Source organism: Vicugna pacos, chromosome 7 (assembly GCF_048564905.1).
Source record: "Vicugna pacos chromosome 7, VicPac4, whole genome shotgun sequence".
Lineage (NCBI taxonomy): Eukaryota > Metazoa > Chordata > Mammalia > Artiodactyla > Camelidae > Vicugna > Vicugna pacos.
Window position 1 is genome coordinate 84,466,509 of NC_132993.1, and position 18,400 is coordinate 84,484,908.

At 55.9% G+C, this 18,400-nt stretch overlaps 1 protein-coding gene across 3 annotated transcripts in view; it reads left to right on the top strand.

Annotated features, from left to right (window-relative positions):
• The window catches only part of ADCY1 (adenylate cyclase 1), a 110,942-nt gene that overhangs the window by 54,823 nt on the left and 37,719 nt on the right, over positions 1–18,400 (top strand). For all 3 annotated transcript variants that reach the window (XM_072965300.1, XM_072965301.1, XM_072965302.1), the window contains exons 5-8: positions 8,602–8,729; positions 11,236–11,394; positions 15,593–15,734; positions 17,058–17,213. In XM_072965300.1, the coding sequence (XP_072821401.1) occupies positions 8,602–8,729; positions 11,236–11,394; positions 15,593–15,734; positions 17,058–17,213 (585 nt within the window). The remainder of the gene's footprint in view (positions 1–8,601; positions 8,730–11,235; positions 11,395–15,592; positions 15,735–17,057; positions 17,214–18,400) is intronic.

Sequence of the window (18,400 nt, forward strand, 5' to 3'; positions counted from 1 at the left end):
TAACCATCTTCTTCATAGGGTTTATTATACCAAGTACATCACCTACAGTATCTGAAGGCATGTCACATGACGTGTTTGTTACTTCCTTTTTGGCATTTGTGAACTTCTTGCTGTACATTTCACTTTTTCTTGTTAGGAACTCCATTCTACAATATTCCTGTTTGTTTACACAACCAGTTCCCTTTTAAAGAGATTGAAATAAGTCTTTCATACCTGTTATTAAGTCTAAAGTTGTTCTGCTTGCTGCACGACAGGCCAATAAACTGGGAGAGGAGGTGTTGAGGCAAGGAATAACCACTTTATTTGGGAAATCTGGCAGACCAAGGAGATGGCCGACTAATGTCTTGGAGAACCATCTTCCCCAAGTCAGAATTCATGCTCCTTTCATACTAAAAAGGGGAGGGAGGGGGTTGTGGTTGGTTGTTGCAAACTTCTTGGTGCAGGAATTCTTCGTTCTTGCAGCCGTCCTTGTCAGTCAGGTCAGGGTGTCCCTGTAAAACCTTCAACAAAACAAATGTTATTTCCTATTCTGCAACTTGTTATCTTTATATGAATGGAAAAGTGTTAATATCCTTAAAGGTCAGAGCCTTCAGAGTAGGCTCTCCTGTCTATTTCAGGCTCTAGGCAACATTGTTTTGCAAAAGGCGCAGAACCAGCAAGACTAAGCCCAGGAAACAGGGCACACACAGGGTTAAAGCCAAAGGAACAGAGCTAACCTGGAGTCAGATTTGTCCTTTTCTACTACATACCTACTCCTAGGGCTTCCATTTCTGTGTGTCTTCATTCGCTCTTTATTCAGGGTAGTCTGTATGTGCCATAGTTCCATGTTTTTTTTTTTTTTCTGTCTGAATAATTTCCTCTAACGGCTCTTACTGTGTGGGTCTGCTGGTGATGAACTTTCAGCTTTTATATTTCTGAAAGAACCCTTTATATTGCCTTTATTTTTCTTTTTGAATTTTTTTCTGCTGGATATAGAATCCTAGGTGCCCAGATGTTCCCCCTAGAACTTTAGAGATGCTGCTATATTGTTTCTCACATGATAGTCAGTGAGCAGTCTCCTGTCAGCTTTGTTCCTCTGTATGAAATACGTCTTTTTTTCTGTGTGCTTTTAAGATTGTGTCTTGGTCGCTGGTTTTAAGCAATTTGATTTTGATGTGCCTTGCTGTGGTTTTCTTCATGTGTCTTGTGCTTGCAGGTTAGTGAGCTTCATGCATCTGTAGGCTTATAGTTTCACAGTATTTGGGGGAAAACCCCTCAATTACCTTTTAACAGATGCTTTTTCTGACCCTCCCCCTCCTCCTTTAGGGACATCAGTTTCACCTGCGTCAGGATGAATATCTTTTTCTTATTTGTGGGTGGGGTGGGCAGGTGTCTTTTTCTTTCCGTTTCATTTTGGACAGTTTGTACTGCTGTGCCTTCAAGTTCACTGATCTTTGCATCTGCAGCGAATAACCTGCCACGTCTCCATCCAGTACAGCTTTCGTCCCTGACGTTACAGTCTCATCTCTAGAAGTTCAGTTTGGATTTTTTTTCTCTTCTTGTTGATGTAACTGTGAGGAGGCTTAAGATTAAGATGGCCTCATTCCCTTCCAATGTATTGCTTTTTTTTCCTCTGTGCATTGATGTTGTGTGTTTCAGATACATTTGCAAGCTAATCTGCTTGTGTCTTATTCTGAGGAGCACCTGAGACGTGTGCCTGTCTTGTGTCCGAGTGCCCAGGGTGCAGGGTGTGGTGACCCCATGAGCACAGGTTTGGAAATTACAGACAGGTGATCCAAACACAGCTTCCTTTAAAAGGTCCCTGCCAGGCAGTTAGACAAACAGAAAGTGTGTTTGTCTTTGTCTTCATAGGAGCTCACGGTTTATTTGCCCTGATCCCTGGCTGAGGGCCACAGATATGCAGAGTCTTTGACATTTCCCCCATTTTAGATCCATTTTAGATCTGTGTTTGCTCTGAAGTCCGTGTGTATTTGGGGCACTGGCCACATCCTTTGACTTTATGGAACAACACCTGTCCTGGGCTCAGACTCGCTCCACCACCACCTGTCAGGAACGAGGCCCTTCTGTGGATGTCAGTTTTCTCAGCGGGCAAGGGAACTGGCCGGACACAGCTGCCCTCCCTCTGGCTGGTTCCAGGAGGCTGCGGAGCAGCGTGGAGAGTCCTCGGTGTGTCAGCGGCAGAGACGAGCCTGAGTGCCAGTGGACTTCTTATCAGCCGGGCCCCAGGGGCTGGTCGTGGCCCGGTTCTCAGGGGTGACAGACAGATGAGAACACAGTCCTTAGCTCTGGTCACGACCCCAGAAATCCCTCAAGGACTGTTTCCCAGTGAGAGCGGGTCACACTGCTGTCAGTTCTCCGCCCTGACGTGGCTGTCATCTGGCACAGCACAAGGGACGCATGGGATTTTGGACAGTGCGGGTGGCTGATCTGCTTCATCGTGAGACCCAGCCATTGTGTTGAACCTTCAATTCCTGAAAGATGGCTGTTATGACCTGTGTTGGTGAGGCCGTTACTTTCCAGTTACCTGTGTTGTTAGGGATGCTTCTGAAAGGGACCCCGGAAGGTGGCCTGGGGCTGGAGCTCCCTGCCCAGTTCTGAGCACACTCGGGTGCATTCACGTCCATCCTTCCTGCACGCCGTCCTTCCTCCTCCTCAGGAGGCTTCCCCCGGGCTTGTTTCGGAGGGTCGTGCCTTCGTGCCGACATCCCGGTCCGGTGAGCTGCTCAGAGCTGGGTTCTAACTTACGCAGGTGACAAAGAGACGACACAGAGGCTCATGCCATAGAAGGCAACTCTGTCACTCACAGTCCTGGAGAGGAAGGGTCACGCCAGGCCTCCCGGGGCCACAGGGGAGCAGAGGGAACTGGGGGAGCATGGCCTGGCTTTATCGGAGTTTCCACGTGAAAAAGGGGTGAGGCAGACGTAGGGCTGGACAGTATGGATGATGAGAGCTCTGGGCTGCAGGGTGTCCCCTGCTGTCTGGCCCCTGCCCTGGTGATTAGGGTGGGGATCTTGGCCAGAGAGTGAGTGTCCACAGAGGAGGCGTGGGCTCTGATCCGTCGGTGGAATAGGAATGAGCGGTTTCATGTCCTCAGGAATAAGCCAGCCCTGGGAAGGGGAGAGGAGGGGGGTCCTTCACAGCCAGCAAGGCCCCCAGCATGTCAGACCATCACAGGATACAGAAGGTACAAAACTGGGTGCATATACACATCTCATTCAGTTGATATGCTTGCTAAGTGTTTCTTGTTTTTGGTTTTTTCTTTCTACTCTTTCTTGGCACTCCTGCCCTGTGTGGCGCTCCCCCCAAGGCTGGGTGGCTGTGTGCACCTCCTGCCTCGTCCAAGCCCGGACCCAGCAGGCTTCCCTGCCTGACTTAGGTCCTGAGCTCGCTCCCTGGTGTTAGCGGCCCTTCCTGGGCCTGCGGGGCTTCTCCCCTAGTGCCCGCCCCTCTTCTGGCCTCCTCCCGCCTGGTCCCCTGGATCACAGGTTCCTGGGTGGTTACTCGCTCCCCAGGACGTGGAGCCGAGGGGTCACAGTGGCTGTCCCCAGGGCTCAACCTCTCGGTAGTCACTTGGGTTTACACGGTGGTGGTGTCCTAACTCTGTCGTTCCTTCTGCATTTCTTAACTTGTGATTCTTTAAAAGTGAAGAACCTTTACTCATCAGCTGTTGGGTTGTCTTTAAAAACGGTAAATGCTGATTCTTTCCTTTTATTTATTAAGATTCAGGAAAACCAGTCGGTGCTCTAGAACCCTCCAGGAGGGTGAGCTGTGAGGTCGCCTCCTGCTTCCTTGTGACACGGCCCGTCCTTTCCGAGCACCTCCCTGCCTCACGCCCAGATGCGGCGTTTTCTGGAAGCTCCAGCTTCTTTCAGCGGGAAATGGTTTTTCCAGCCTGTAATCTGGGTTGTCGTCATTGGTTTGGGGACTTCATAGGAGACAGAAATGGAAGATACTTGCTAGAAAAAGAAAAACAGATTCTGATACTTCCAATTCACTTAACTTCACTCCTTTGATTTTTATATTTGTGTCTCTTTTCTTTTGTTGGAAACCCTGATGACAGTAATATAACCTGTTTTATCCTTTTATAAACAGTTGGTTCAAAATAATATTGCCAATATTATTATCCACAGTAAGACCGTTGAATGCAATTTAAGATGTCTTTAGTACTTTCTTCAGTTGTCTTGTCCTTGGATTTCAATTCATTAGATACATAAGTCAAATACATAATTTCACATCCCTTGGAATAATTCTCTGTTGTGTGGTCATGCTACCAACACAGTCACAGTTAGGTCTACTGCATTTTGGTTTCGATTTTCAGGCATCTCTTTTAAATTTAATTTTTCTTTAGATGTACATAAAATATTTGCACTGCTCTATCCCGCAGTGCAGACAAGACACGTCGAGAGAGAGCTGCCCCCCACCTCCCCCTGCCTCCTGCAGGTGGGCATCTGCCCTGGGTTTGCAGTTGCGTCTGCACGGTTCCTTTTAGACACCAGGAGCAGATGCATGCGTGTGACTGTTTATCACTGGAGAGCGGGCCTCAGTGGGGCCGGGTGACGTCTCTCGGGCATGACCGAGGCTGCAGAGACTTCCGGTACTGAGCTGACTTGTCCGGTCCCTGCTGCAGGATAGGTGTCTGTGGGCTCCAGCTCCGTTGCTCCTGTGCGGTCCCTCCATGTGGGCAGGAAGCCCCGGGAGCGCAGGTCCCCCATCTCCACATGCACTTGTATCCCTCGTGCTTACCGCAGGGGTGGCCCACGTGGGGGTCAGAGGAAATGTGCACGAGTGATGTATGCACGTTGAAGCTGAATGATTATGTCTCCTACCTTCCAGGGATGGGCAGGGTTAATATTTCAGTGCCTTTCTTTTCAGCTTTGTGTGGACGCAGCAGAGTAAACACACACTGCCTGAACGCGTGAGAGGGCCAGCTAGAAACAACATTTTCTAAAATCTCTTCTTGTTTTCCCACTGGTAGCCCAGTGCCCTGCAAAGTTAATGTGACTTGCCAGTTGACTTCTGGATGCAGTTACCTGGGGCATAAACTGGATCTTTTCAAGCTCTCTCTGCGCCTCCCTCTTCCCTGGGGATGCCACCAGGTCCCAGGAGCTGATCTGTCTTCCCAGAATCCAGGCACAGCATCGGGGGTCCACCTCTTGGCTCTGGTTTCTCTGGAATCCACTGTTTCAGAGCTGACCTCAGAGGGGTTTGGGCATCTTTGGGTTCTGGAGTCTCACTGGGTCTTCCTGATCCCCCTAAATCTTCTGCTTCTTCCCAGGCCTGGGGCCAGGTGAGCAGGGTCACAGAGCCCTTTAGTGTGAGGGTCTCAGGTCCTCTCGGGCAGGGCCAGGTGGGCCAGAGTTCACCTGTGAGCCTGCAGACCACACCTGGGAAGCAGAGCATGAGACCTTCCTACCTGGGTCCTCCCACAGCCCTGTTGTCCTATCCTGTCACTCCTGTCCCTTCCAAGCGAGCCCCCCAGCCCCCCTCCTCCATTTTCTTTCTTCATTTTGGCTGGGAAATAGCTGTTCGGGGTCACAGATGCTCCCTGATGGGGAACTGCAGGCGCTGGCTGTTAGTATTTGCAGGGAAGATTTTATAACTTGAAACACTAAAAGTAATGGGAAATGTCTTTTTTGGTTTCTCAATCTTGTTAACAAAAGCCAAGACAGTTGAGATGATAAAACAAGGCGACAGGTTAGCATTTCACCTCCCCGGTCTGTCCTGGGCTGTGTCAGCTGCCCCGAAGTGGAGCTGGGCTCGGGAGGGACCGCATCTCGGGATGTCACTGATGGGCTGTAATTATGTGCCCAGTCCTGTGTGTGTTGACGGGTCCAGCCAAGGGTGGCTGTCCTTTAGGAAGGCATCCCCAGAGTGCAGTGGACCTTGTCTACCTGTCAGCCTGCTGAACGCCCGAGGCCTGCTGAACGTCACTGGCTGGATGCCCTGGTCCTTCCTGCCTTGGAAAGCGGCCACACCGGGTAGTAAGGGCCACTCTTGTGTCTCACTGAGAGCACCCGCTGCCTTCCTGGCAGTTTACACCTTGTTCTTCCAAGGCCTCCTCCCCCGAGGAGCCCATCATTGGACATTCCACCCACCCATCCCCACTGTGACTTCCCTTTTCGGTGGTGGCCGCCCCAAGTCTCTGCATCAAATCTGACAGCCGGGCTCCCGGGTGAGGCCGTTTGGGGCAGCTCCACCCATGGCCTCTTACATACCTTCAAATCTGATGGCAGTGCTGCCACTTACCACCTGCCCGTCAGCTTTATGGCCCGTTCACTCACTTACACCCCCTGCCCGCTCAGTGGCCTCATACTGAGCACCTTCCAGCCCCAGGCACAGGCTTGTTGGGGACACACAGAGATTAACAGCAGGCCTTGGGGTCGTGGAGCCTGGAGACAGCCGAGAACAGTGCAGAGCCAAGCTAGGGTTGCACAGAGGGGAGCCTGATGAGTCCTGGGGGGTGAGCTCTCTGCCGAGGGTCTCTGTGCCAGGGGAGGGGTCAGCCCCCCACTCTGGCCCCTCATCTTATCCCTGGGCTCTCGGTCCAGTGAAGGCAGCCTGAGTGTGAAGATGGGCCAGAGGGTTGGGGAGATGCTGCCTGCCCCCCACCCCCTGGCCTGTCTGGTGTGTACTGGCAGTGATGATGGTGACAGGTGGGGACAGACAATCTAGAGGCCCCGGGAGAGAGCCGAGTGCTGCCCTCTGTCCTGGAGGCCTGGGGACTGTGGCCTGGAGAAGGCTGGCTGGCTGCCTCCCAGGGGCCCAGCCCTTGGCTCCACAGGGTGGTCCTCTGCACCTGGCCATCTGGCTCTGGGCTTCCAGACTCCATCTGTCACAGGACAAGTCAGCCCCAGGATGGCCTGCCAGTGCAGTGCGGGGGAAACCCCTTCTGCAGACCGGGAGGCTGGCGTCCTCACGGTTAAGTGGCTGCCCCTTGTACTTGGAGGCTTTGAGGCCAGACCCTGGACCTTGCTGAGGCCGGCTCTCTGTCTGCAGAGGGAGCCTTTAGGGCTCTGAATGGAGCAGACCCACTCACTGGGCTTTCTGAGAGCCCTCCTGGTGACAGATGGAAGTGTCTGCCCTTTGACTGAGTGTCCCTGCATTAAGGGCGGCCCAGGGCTGGGAGAAGCTGGGCACCGAGCCGTCTGTGTGGAGGCCGCGCCTTCCTCTGATGCCAGGGTGTGGCCTGGGCCGTCTCAGGAGAGCAGTGGGGTCACTGGCCCTGGTTCCTCCCCTGCCCCCCGCCCCTGTGGAGAGTGTCCTGCAGGAGAGCGGGGTGTGTTTGCACCTGTAGGGAGTGAGCTGAGGGTGCGCATCCCAGGGCCCTGTGTGAATTGCTAGCAGTCAGGGAATCCTGCAGGAGTCTGCTCAGCTCCTTTGTAAGAAACTGAAGAGCAGAATTAAATAGGAGCGACAGGCTGTGTTCTCAGCGTGGGGTCGGCACAGCTCTGGGCTTTAGGGGACTGTCTCGGGGCTGTGAGGTCCATCACGTCCAAGGTCAGGCTGCGTGAGGCTGGTCTCCACAGTCTGCAAGCTCAGGAAGTGATGGAGTGAACAAGAAACCAGAGAGTCAGCTGTCCCCTGCGAGGGCAGATGCTGGAGACTTGCACAAGAGAGAGCAGTGCCTCCTTTTCACTGACTGTTTTTATGGCTTTGGGAAATGACATAATTTTTCATAAAATATGTTACCTGTGTTAAAAGTAATGGATTTGCTATTGTTGCTTTAAATGCATTAATACATTAAAATTTTCTCAATTGTAGCTTCTTATGTGGTCAATATCCGCGGCTATAACCCAATTAGATGAAAACTTTCTGTGAGGTCCCCCAATTATTTAAGTGTGTAAAGGGGTGCTGAAAACGAAACATTCTAGACCTGCCGTTTTAATGTCGTCCTTGAAATAAAACTGACAGTCCCTGTCACGGTCGTAGCTGACACCGATGCGTGAGCACAGGGCAGGTGGTAGTGAGCGTCTGACGCTTCTCTTCTGTCCCCAGCACGATGGGGAGGTGGGTCCTGGTTTTCTTCTGTTGTGTAAATGTGAGAATAGGCCTTCTGTGGTGCGGGATGCCTTCCCCAGGTGCTCCCTGTGAGTGGTGAGGTCAGGGCCCAGGCCCTGGCTGGTGATTTTGGGCGAGAGCGGCTCACGTATCTCATGGACCTCGACTGGTGGTTCAGAGCCACAGGGGCACTTAGATGTGGGCTGCCCTTCCTGGGGTGGGGAGGAGTTGGGCATGTTCCAGAAGGGCGATCAGGTGGCCATCAAGTTGGTTGTCAAGAGGGGTGCTGTGCTACCCATCTTGGGAGAGGGTCCCCTCCTTGGGGACAGGAGCTGGCTCCCTGGGGTTGGGGTTGGCCCGGTGAAATGAAGGGCAGGATCCCCACGTGGAAAGAGGCTGAGTGCAGGTGCGGGGCAACGCTGATCACAGCCATAGGGGCCACCCGCCCTCCCGAGGCCGCCCTGAGTGCGGGAGAGTGGCCCGGGGCCCAGGTGTAGGTCGTGCCTTGAACGTCATGGTCAGTACATTGGAGGTGGCAAAGGTGCAGGTGCTCGGGTGCCCCCAGGCACGTCACTAACATGCCGTTTATCCTCTTGCCCAAAGGAAAACCACTGTCGCCGCATCAAGATCCTGGGAGACTGCTACTACTGCGTGTCCGGCCTCACCCAGCCCAAGACCGACCACGCCCACTGCTGCGTGGAGATGGGCCTGGACATGATCGACACCATCACGTGAGTGTCCCGTGGGACCTGGACCTGCCTGCCGTCCCGGGGGGCCCCTTGCAGGCCTGCGTTGTCCTGGCTTGTCTGTCCAAGGTGGGTCGCCTGTGCCATGCAGGAGAGCCAGGGCCACGTGGCGAGCTACAGGGTGGAGGAGTCCCACCTGATCTCTGAAGCTGTGCCCCTGCCATCCCCTCCTTTGCATTTTTTTGGGACTGCATTTCTTGGTCCACGGTGATCCCAGGCATTGTGTGCATTAGTCAGGGGGAAAGAAATGACTTTTATAGCTTAGCCTGATAAGATGGTCAAGGAGTGGATGGGGAAAGGGCTGGCTCCAAGCCAGCCGAGTTCCAGTTGAAAAGGAATCATGTGTGCTTATCTTCATGCGGGCAGGTGACCAGGGGTCAGGCGCGCTCTGTGGAGAGAGGGTTGGCTGGAGCGGGTGCCTATTCCTGGAACACTGGGGGCCTGGCCTGCCCGTTTCTTAACCAGCCTTGTCTCCTCGCAGCCCTTGACTGGGGTGAGGAGTTAGGGAGCCTTCCCTTTAGTGAAGGAGGACGTGGAGGCGGGAGGCTGAGCTGGTGGATGGAGCACAGATCCACATCCCAGCCCCTCAGCAGCGTGGAGAGGTGGGTGCAGTTCAGCGAGACGGGGCTCCCGGGGGCTGATGCAGTTGCCCATTTGGGAGCATAGAAGTCATATTACAGGAATTGTGTGAGGAAGATGTGGTGAAAGGACGCACAGAGAGACGGTCCAGACAGAAAGACTGCAGAGCTGGGAACACATGGCAGGCTCGCTGTGCCTCCTTGTGAGGGGCCCGCAGCCGTCCGCACACCTGTGCACCATGTGCAGAAGCAGGGCGTTCAGGGCCGGGGGGGCACCTCGCCAGTGTGCTCAGCCTGGTACCGGGCTTGTCGGGAGACAGGAGCTGCGTGTCAGCGTTGGTGAAGGACCTGGGAGGGCTTCCAAGAGGCAGCATGGGGGCTGGGCCTGTGTCATATTTGAACAAGGTGGACATGTGAATCAGCCCTGAGTCTTGGAGCAGGAGTGAGATTTGGCCGTGAGCTCACAGGCTCGGGGCATCTGCTCTGTTGTGGGTGTAGATGTGGTTGGACTGTGAGCACCTGCTGCTGGGAGGGACTGAGGGTGAGTAGTCTGTGTCGGGCTGCTGGAGGGTGGTGGCAGTGCGGCCCTGTGTGACCCTGGTCTCCTGGCCTTCCTTCCTTCTCACGGACAACGTCCTAATCACAGGCCTTCAGTGTCCCCTACCCTCGACTAGGCCTCCTTGGCCTTCTTGCTACAGCACGTCACCACTGTCTGGGGAGTCCCACTGACACACCTGCCGGTCAGGGCCGCCTTCGCACCCCTAGGCTGGGGAGGGGCCGGGGTGCCGAGGCTGACCCCCGCCCCTCCCTCAAGGCCTCCTTGCACTTCTGTCCCTTGGAGCACACCAGCCAGGCCCAATGCTGCTTCCTGTTCCAGACTTTTTAAAAGTAAAATAACGTCTGCCTTTTGGGGGAAAAGTGGAAAATACAGGAAAACAGCATCAGAGGGTGTCACGGTGGCCGTGGAGCATGCCCTGAGCTCTGACTGTGCCACCAAAGGCGCGTCGCGCGCCTCCTGCTCTCACTTCACTGTGGGCGTCGTGGGGTTGGAGGAACCGTGCGGGGCGCCCTCGGGGGCCCCTGAGAGGATTTCTGAGCACAGCCCTCCTCCACCACTGCGGGGAATCTCTTTATAAGGAGCCTTTAAAGCCACCTCCTGTTACCTTGCACAAGTGCTCCTGGGATGCTGCCCCCACCTCCAAGAGTGGTCACACCCGGGGCCTCGCCTCAGGACTTGGAGCTGTTGTGTCCCCAGCAGGGGCTGGAGCCCAGGGTCGTGAGTGGCTGGGGAGGTGAGGTGCGCACTGGGGCCTGCAGTCTGATTTCAGTGTCTGCACGTTTTGTCTTGTTTTCTCCCACAAGTGACTGAGGCACAGTTTGCAGCCCACGGAGTCCATCTGTTGTTCAGGGCAGGTTTGCAGAGCCTTGGGCCACCCTGCAGGCGGGGTTGCAGCCCACCCTCTCAGTCAGGGGCCCAGGGTCAGAGCTTGCCTGTTCCCAGGGCTCCTGGGACTGTTAGATGCTCCCGTGGCTCTCATGTGGGCCTCTGGCTAGCAAGCAGGGGTGAGCGCCCTGCCCAAGGCGTGGTGCACAGAGACGGCTTGGGGTCCTGGGATTCAAATCCTGGGCTCATTTCCCTTCAGGGCTGCCCTGGGTGGGGGGGCGGGGGGAAGGGGGGTGTGATGCCTTGTGAGATGGCCAGTGGCCAGGGAGCTGCGGGGAGCCAGCCCGGAGCAGTTCATAGTTCAGGGGTTAGGCTGATGAGGTCAGGAGACCCCCATGCTCCTTCTCCTCTGGGCACCATGCCCAGCCTCACAGCAGGGGCAGCACAAGGCCCGGCTTTCCTGTCCTCGTGGCGTCCCGGGAGCAGACAGCGGGGACCCATCCCCACGTCCTGTGTCTGTTTGCTGCAGGTCCGTGGCCGAGGCCACTGAGGTGGACCTGAACATGCGTGTGGGGCTGCACACCGGCAGGGTCCTCTGCGGGGTCCTGGGCCTGCGCAAGTGGCAGTACGATGTGTGGTCCAACGATGTGACCCTGGCCAACGTCATGGAAGCCGCCGGCCTGCCTGGGTGAGTCTGGGACCCTGAGGGCAGGTGTGGGGGATTCTAATCCGACCTTCTGTGTGGGGATCTGGGAAGCCTGGCCATCTTGGCCCCCCACCAACATGGAAGAGACTTTCTCTGGGCTGGTTCAGGCACCTGACCCCATGAACCCCACAGAAAGCAGGCGAGAGGGCCCTGGAGGAGGAGACTGGAGGCGGGGGCGGTGTGCCGGGCTCGGAGCTGTCCGGAGTGCTGACGGCCTCGTCGCGCTTCGCTTCTTTCTCAGACTCAGAGGGGAACGTGCTGTGGCTTCAGAGCCCCTCTGGGGAAGTTACAGGTTTCCTCCTAGAACGGGGATGAGTTCTCAATGGTCTGTGCACTTCTGATGCGTTCTAACTACATTTGCTTTCTCTGGGCTCATTTTCTTCAAACCTTTCACAAAGCCGAGGCATAGTATACTGTATGTAAAACAAAACAAAACAAAAAACTACAGAAGCTCCCCTTCCTCCCGTGGCGGGGGGCGGCAGGACATTGATGTGACTGCAGGAAAGGGGGCTCTGAGGCTCACGCTCGAGGTCCCGCCATCCTGATTTCCTCCCCTTAGAGGAGATCACAGGATGTGCTCACATCTACTGCAGAGACCAGCAGTGGCTCCCAGGTGCTGGAGTTGAGCGTTAAACACCCGCACACCCACGTCAGCTTCTGCACACGTCCTGTGAACGTCAGGGCAAAGCTCTGCGCCCTCTGCTCTGGCCTCTCTGACCTTCGCTGCCTGCCCTCTCCCCACGGCCTGTTCTCACCCTGCAGGCCTGGTGTCCTCTGGGCACATCCTTCCCTCGCCCTCCCGGCCTGACCTCAGGGGAGGTGGTTGAAACACGCAGCCCTGTCCCTGTGCCGAGGCCCTGAGCTCGGCTGGGGACAGCCAGGATCCAGCGGTGCTCGCTCTGGACAGCCGCTGCTAACCACATGAAAGGAAGGCTTACTGGAACCTCAGTAGTAGCTAGCATGGAAGTTAGAATCCAACAGCAGAGAAAGGGAGGTGGGAGCTCAAAATCATCTTGAATACCACAGCTGAGCCAGCCGTAGGAGTGGCCACAGCATTTCTAAATGGGCTCAAAAACCACACCATTTTTGTCTGTATCCCGGGCTGCCTCTGAGCGTCCCCTTGTGGGGGGACCCTTGCAGCCACTGACGCCTCCCTGCCACCCCACTTCCTTGCCAGCCCCCCACTCCCCTGTCCTCCATCCTTCAGCACAGGGCCTTGGGGGGTTGCTGTAAGCACCCTCTCACTGTCCCTGCCCCTCCCCCTCTGGCAGCCAGAGCGACCCCCCACTGACAGCACTCCTGCCGCCCCACTGTGCCGCACAAATTCCTGACCCTTAGCTGGCTAGGTGGTGACAGGAGCTGCCCACCTCTCCTCTGCCTCCCTGCTGAGGTCCTGTGTGTTCTGTCTGCCCTGCAGCCCCACAGTTGAGGACAAGCACAGATTTCCCACCGCTAGGCAGCCCCTCCCCCGGCCCTTTGCCTGGCCAGCGCCTCTTTCAAGTTCAGACTGACCTGCAACTTCCCTTCCCTTGTTCCACCTACCAGACCTGCAGGAGGGGCTGCCTCCTCCCTGCCCTGTTCTCTGCTTCTTCCCTTCTCTCCTCCACCCCACCCATTTCTAAAAGATGGTCCCCCACCCACCACCAAAGAAATGCCGCCAGCCAGGAGCACGGTGTTACAGAGCGCATGCTGTGTGCAGGCGCTGTTCCAGGAGGTGGGCTTCAGCAGCAGAGACAGACCCCGGCCCTGGTGGAGTTCATGTTCTTGGGGGGCCACAGGGAACACTACAGGGAATGCAGAAGGGGGGGTCATGACACAGGGCGGGGCGGTGTTAATCAACACAGAGCTGGGCTTGGGGCCCTGAGCCTGGGGGTCCTTTATCACCTGTCAGGCCAGGTCTCCCCAGCACTGAGGTGAGAGGTTGGTTGGGCTGGGCAGGGGTCTGGGCTGGAGGTTGAGTGTGTGGGGGGGTCACAGGCTCTCGGGGCACTGATGCCCTGGAAACTCCGTGCCAATCATGAGAAAGAGAGATGATGATGAAGGGCCAAGCCTGGGCCCCAGGTCCCTGAGAGAAGGGGAGCAGGGAGAGGTGGGGGCGGTTAGAGGGAGAGCGGGCAGCCGGAAGGAGTGTGCCCCCGGAGGAGGAAGGGCCGTCAGCTGTGTTCAGCGCTGCTCTTTTGCAGCAAAATGAGGACTAGACACCAGGTCAGGTGCATGGGGCCAGCGGTGGCCTCAGCAGATGGTTCAGGGCACCAGGAGGGCGAAAGCATGGGCGCTTCCAGGGAGGCAGTGCACTGCAGGTCTCCCAGGCAGGGAGGTGGGAGGAGCCGAGGGAAGCTGGCCGGGGAGGGGCTGCTGGGGAGCTGCCTGTTGAGTGGGGACCAGGGGCTACCGAGCCCACCCTCCTCAGTGCCTTTAGGGGCCTGGCACACCTGGCATGTGCATCCCTCAGGGTCCTGCCCTGCCCTTGGGTTGGGGGCAGTGATAGGGGTTTTCTAGTAACCTGAGACCCCCCAGGCCCCTGGAGATGACTTCCGCCCCCAGGAGGTGACATCCACCCCCAGGCTTCTCACCATTTCCTCACTTTGCCTCCCTTTAGGATTGCTGTTTTCTTGCGTTAACTCGTAATGTGATTTTTTTTCTTTTGCTTGCTTTATGCACCCAACCATCCATTCTCCATACTTCCTTCCATCCATGGGAGGAATGAATCACCACTGTGTCTTTACCCCACCCTCTCATGCTGGGACTCCTGAGACTCAGTTCATGGGCTCCTTCCCAAGGCCGTAGGCCCTGGGTGGTTTGTCTTGGAGAGGCCAAGGCCAGGGAGGGGTCTGCTCCTTGCATGGTGACAGCTTCCAGCCTCTTGGCAGCAGGAGACCACACACCCCGCTCTGCTGCCCCAAGCACATGCAGCTCCTGGTCTGCCCCAAACTGGTGTGCTGGGTGCATGTTCCAGGCTGCCTAGAAGCAGGTGAAATTGGATCCTGAGCAAATGCTTCTCCCCACCCCCAGGGGCCCTCAGGCCAGAACCAGCTCCAGCATGTGGTGGGACCCCCACCCCAGGCCTCCAGGCCTCATGTCTCCCTACCCCCGCCATCGTGGACAGGACAGTCTCATAAGTAAGCGGGCCTCTGGTGCCAGGGGCCTTGGAGGTGGCAGACACTGGGCATCCCCACCCTCCGTCCCCAGGGACGGAGCGCTCCCATGGCTGGCTGTCTCCACTCCCACTGCACGTGCTGGTGAGCGATCGCCCCTGGTGAGTGTGGGCAGTGCTCACTAGTGAGGGGGCTCTGTCCCCCTTAGTGGCTTTGCTGCTCAGGACCAGCCAGGCCCCCAGTTTCTCCGCGGGTCCAGACTGGGACCCTGGGTGCAGTCCATTCCCACCACGTGCATTTAGGGCCTCCTCGCCCGAGACTCCTCCTCCTTCCCAGGCCTGGGATGCTGTGTGCTGAGCGCCATGGCTGACGTTCCTGTCTCCCTGTGGGCCCCTCAGCTCAGCAGCAGGAGTGCTGTCAGTCTCTGTTGTAGAAGCAAAGGAGGAAGCGAGGGAGGACCAGTGAAAGCATGAGCACACACACACGCATTTCTAGAGACCTTTGGTGCATGGTGTCCCTTCTGCAGTTCAGGGCCAGGCTGATGGGGAGACAGAGTCCCAAGTGCTCTCAGAGCTAGCTGTGGGGGGACACTCACTCCTGCCTCAGTGCCCTGCATGTGTCCCCCTCCCCATTCCCCTACCCCGAGGCCGGCAAGGAATTCAGGAGATTGTGCAGAGATGGGAGGACTTAGCGCTCAGGCCTTGCTAAGGGGTGGGAGCTCAGGCTGTGTGTCTAGGTCGTGTGGGATCGGTTTCCGTTCAGGTTGCGCTAACGGTGAGGATTTCTCCTTCTGTCGCCAGAAAACTCGCTTGGGGAACTGTGAATGCCGCCCACAGCGTACTGTTCCCACCTGCCCCCCGTTGTGTCGGGGCAGCGTGGGCCTGATGTTGGACTGGGTCCTCCCACCCTGCAGGTTTCAGGGACAGACTGCCTACTGGGGAGGGGCCTCGCTTCTCCCCTCACCTGGCCGCCCTCTCCTTCCCCATCGTCTCTACTGAATCCTGACACTTGCTTCTTGTCTGCTTGTGGCCCCTACTCCCCTCTGCCTGAATGTTCTTTCCAAATCTCTGCCTCCTTTTCTGTAGGAAGGTTCACATCACAAAGACCACCCTGGCGTGCCTGAATGGTGACTATGAGGTGGAGCCGGGCCATGGACACGAGAGGAACAGTTTTCTGAAAACTCATAATATCGAGACCTTTTTTATCGTGCCCTCACATAGACGAAAGGTAGGTTCCAGAACCCTTCCTGTGCTGCGCCTTCTCAGAGACTGACGGCTCCTATTTTCTCCTCAGATCACTGCTTCTCAGGCCTTGAGCTCTGTGCACACTGGAGGGTGTCCCCACTAACCTTGTCCCTGGGCCTGGCCTTAGCACGTGGGGAGGGCAGTAGGGGAGGGCAGGGGGACTTAACTTGAGGTCAGGGCCCTGGAGACCTCAAGGCCTGGGCCATCCTGCATCCTCCCACACCTCCCCTCTGCCTCTCATGTAATCAGGTTTGAGAACCCTCTGCAGGAAGTCAGGGATGGGGTGCCCTATGGATTGAAGGATCTGTGCACACAGGAAGGCTTGTGACCATCGTGTGTGGGGTGCTGGAGGTCACTCTCAAGAGAATGCGACCTGGACACGATATAGGGTGACTGAGCCACTTCCAGGGCTCAGGTGAGGGGCGCTGGGCTCAGGTGTGGCCCCAGTGCTCCTTCCGGACACAAGTAGGTCAGATACAAGGGAAAACTTTGAGTTTTGCTGCTTGGTGCATCCACAGTCCCTGGGATGCAGTGGTGCTCACGTGACATGGGGACCGTGGACGGGAGTGGCACTGGCCAGGAGAGAGAAGTGGGGCTCAGAGGGGTCAGGCAGGCATGGTGAGCTGAGTCCTGAAAAAGGGAATGAGTGTGCTGGCGGACTGCAGGTGTGAGCATGGCCAGGAGGAGGGCTCGGGGAGAGGTTTGGGTGACCAGTGGCTGTCAACCTGGGGACGTGGGAGCGAAGGGCAGGGGCTGAGGAGGGAGGCCTGTGGGCCACTGCAGGGATGCAGGAGGTTCTGAGCCGGAGAGGGAGCCTCGGTGCCCTGCAGGGATGCCACCCCACAGGTCATGCAGAATCAAGCACCAGCATCAGTCGTGGCTGCGGTTTGGGGGTGAGCGGGGTGATGAGGTCTGTACAAGGAGCAGCCCCTTTGGAGAAGTTTGGGATGAGAAGGAGAGAAAAAGGCAGAAGGGGAATCTGCAGGAAGGCCCCGGGGGCTCATGGGTGACATTCATCAGCCTCCTGCTGACACAGCTGGGCGAGGTCCATGAATCCACACAGGAGTCCGAATCTACTCCGGGATTCGGGGCACTTATCCGGCTTTCAGATGCCTTGTGTGTATCTGAGAGCTGCGTGTTTGGAACTGGGTTGCTGGTTCTGCTCCCTGCTGTGTCTGGCGAGCAGCAGGCCTTGAGCAGGTGGCTGTGACCTCCCTGCTCGTCACATTTGTGCTCCCTTCCTGACAGGCAGGATAGGATGAGTGTGTCCACTCACAGCATTTCTCTTTGCCCCATGTCTGCACAGATATTTCCAGGGCTGATTCTCTCGGACATAAAACCGGCCAAAAGGATGAAGTTCAAGACTGTGTGCTACCTGCTGGTGCAGCTCATGCACTGCCGGAAGATGTTCAAGGCGGAGATCCCTTTCTCCAATGTCATGACCTGTGAGGACGATGACAAGGTAGGTCAGCCCCAGTGTGCAGGGCCTCGGCAGACACCAGTTGGGACAGCATTTTCCCCGTATCCCCTTGGCATTGTGTCCAAGTCCAAACTCGTTCTGTTCGCCATACGACAGGCCTGTAAATCGGGAGATGAGGTGTTGGGGCAAGGAATAGCGGCTTTATTCAGAAAGCTGACAGACCGAAAGGATGGCACACTAATGTCTTGGAGAACCATCTTTTTCAAGTCAGAATTCAGGCTCCTTTTATGCTAAAAAGGGGAGGGATGTGGTTGATTGTTGCAGACTTCTTGGTGCAGGAATTCTTCGCTCTTGCAGCTGTCCGCGTGGGTCAGGTCATGGTGTCCCTGTAAACCTCCAGTATAACAAATGGTATTTTCTATTCTGCAACTTGTTACCTTTATGTAAGTGCAAGACTGTTAATATCTGAAATGATCAGAGTCTAGAGAATAGGCTTCCTGTCTATTTCAGGCAGATCTAATATGGAGTCAGATCTGTTTCTTTTCTGTTACAATCTGCGCTCCAGCGCCTGCCCTTCCACTCACGCCTGTGCCTCCTGAACATTCTCTCTTTCCCCGTCATTTGTGTTCATGGGTCTGCACGGCAGTGACCGATTGCCTGTTTCCTGAGGTTGCATTGCCACCTTCTGCACTCTTGTTTTCTCTGCCTTGTCGGTTTTATGCCTTTAAAAGGAATTTCATCACTTTTTCGAACCTTTTCAGGAAGCAGCAAACTCCTGCTGTCTCACTTGCAGTGCCTTATCCTAGAGGGATTTTTTTTTGTGACTTTGCTTTTGAGCTCATATTTGGGAAAACTTTATTTGGAAATCCCTTAAGAGCTCTGATGATGGTGGACTCCCTCAAGAAGATTGGCTTTTCCTCTGTCAGCCATGCCGGTGGCTTTAAACTAAATGCTTAGTTTTTTTTGCTTGTGGTTTTGATACAGGAAAATTGTGGGGCAAGAGGATGGCCGTGTCCCAGGTCTCAGTTGAGTCCCTAGGATGCGCCTTGCCGAGTGTGGGTCCTTGGCTTCAGCCACAGCTGAGTGAAGGTAGATTCATTCAGAGAGAGAGCTACACGCGAGAGACAGAGTGCGGGCCATCTGGCTCAGAAAGGAGAGTGACCACGAGGTGCGGGGTTGTCAGTTTTTACGGGCTTGGTAACTTCATATCCTAACAGGTGGCAGGATTA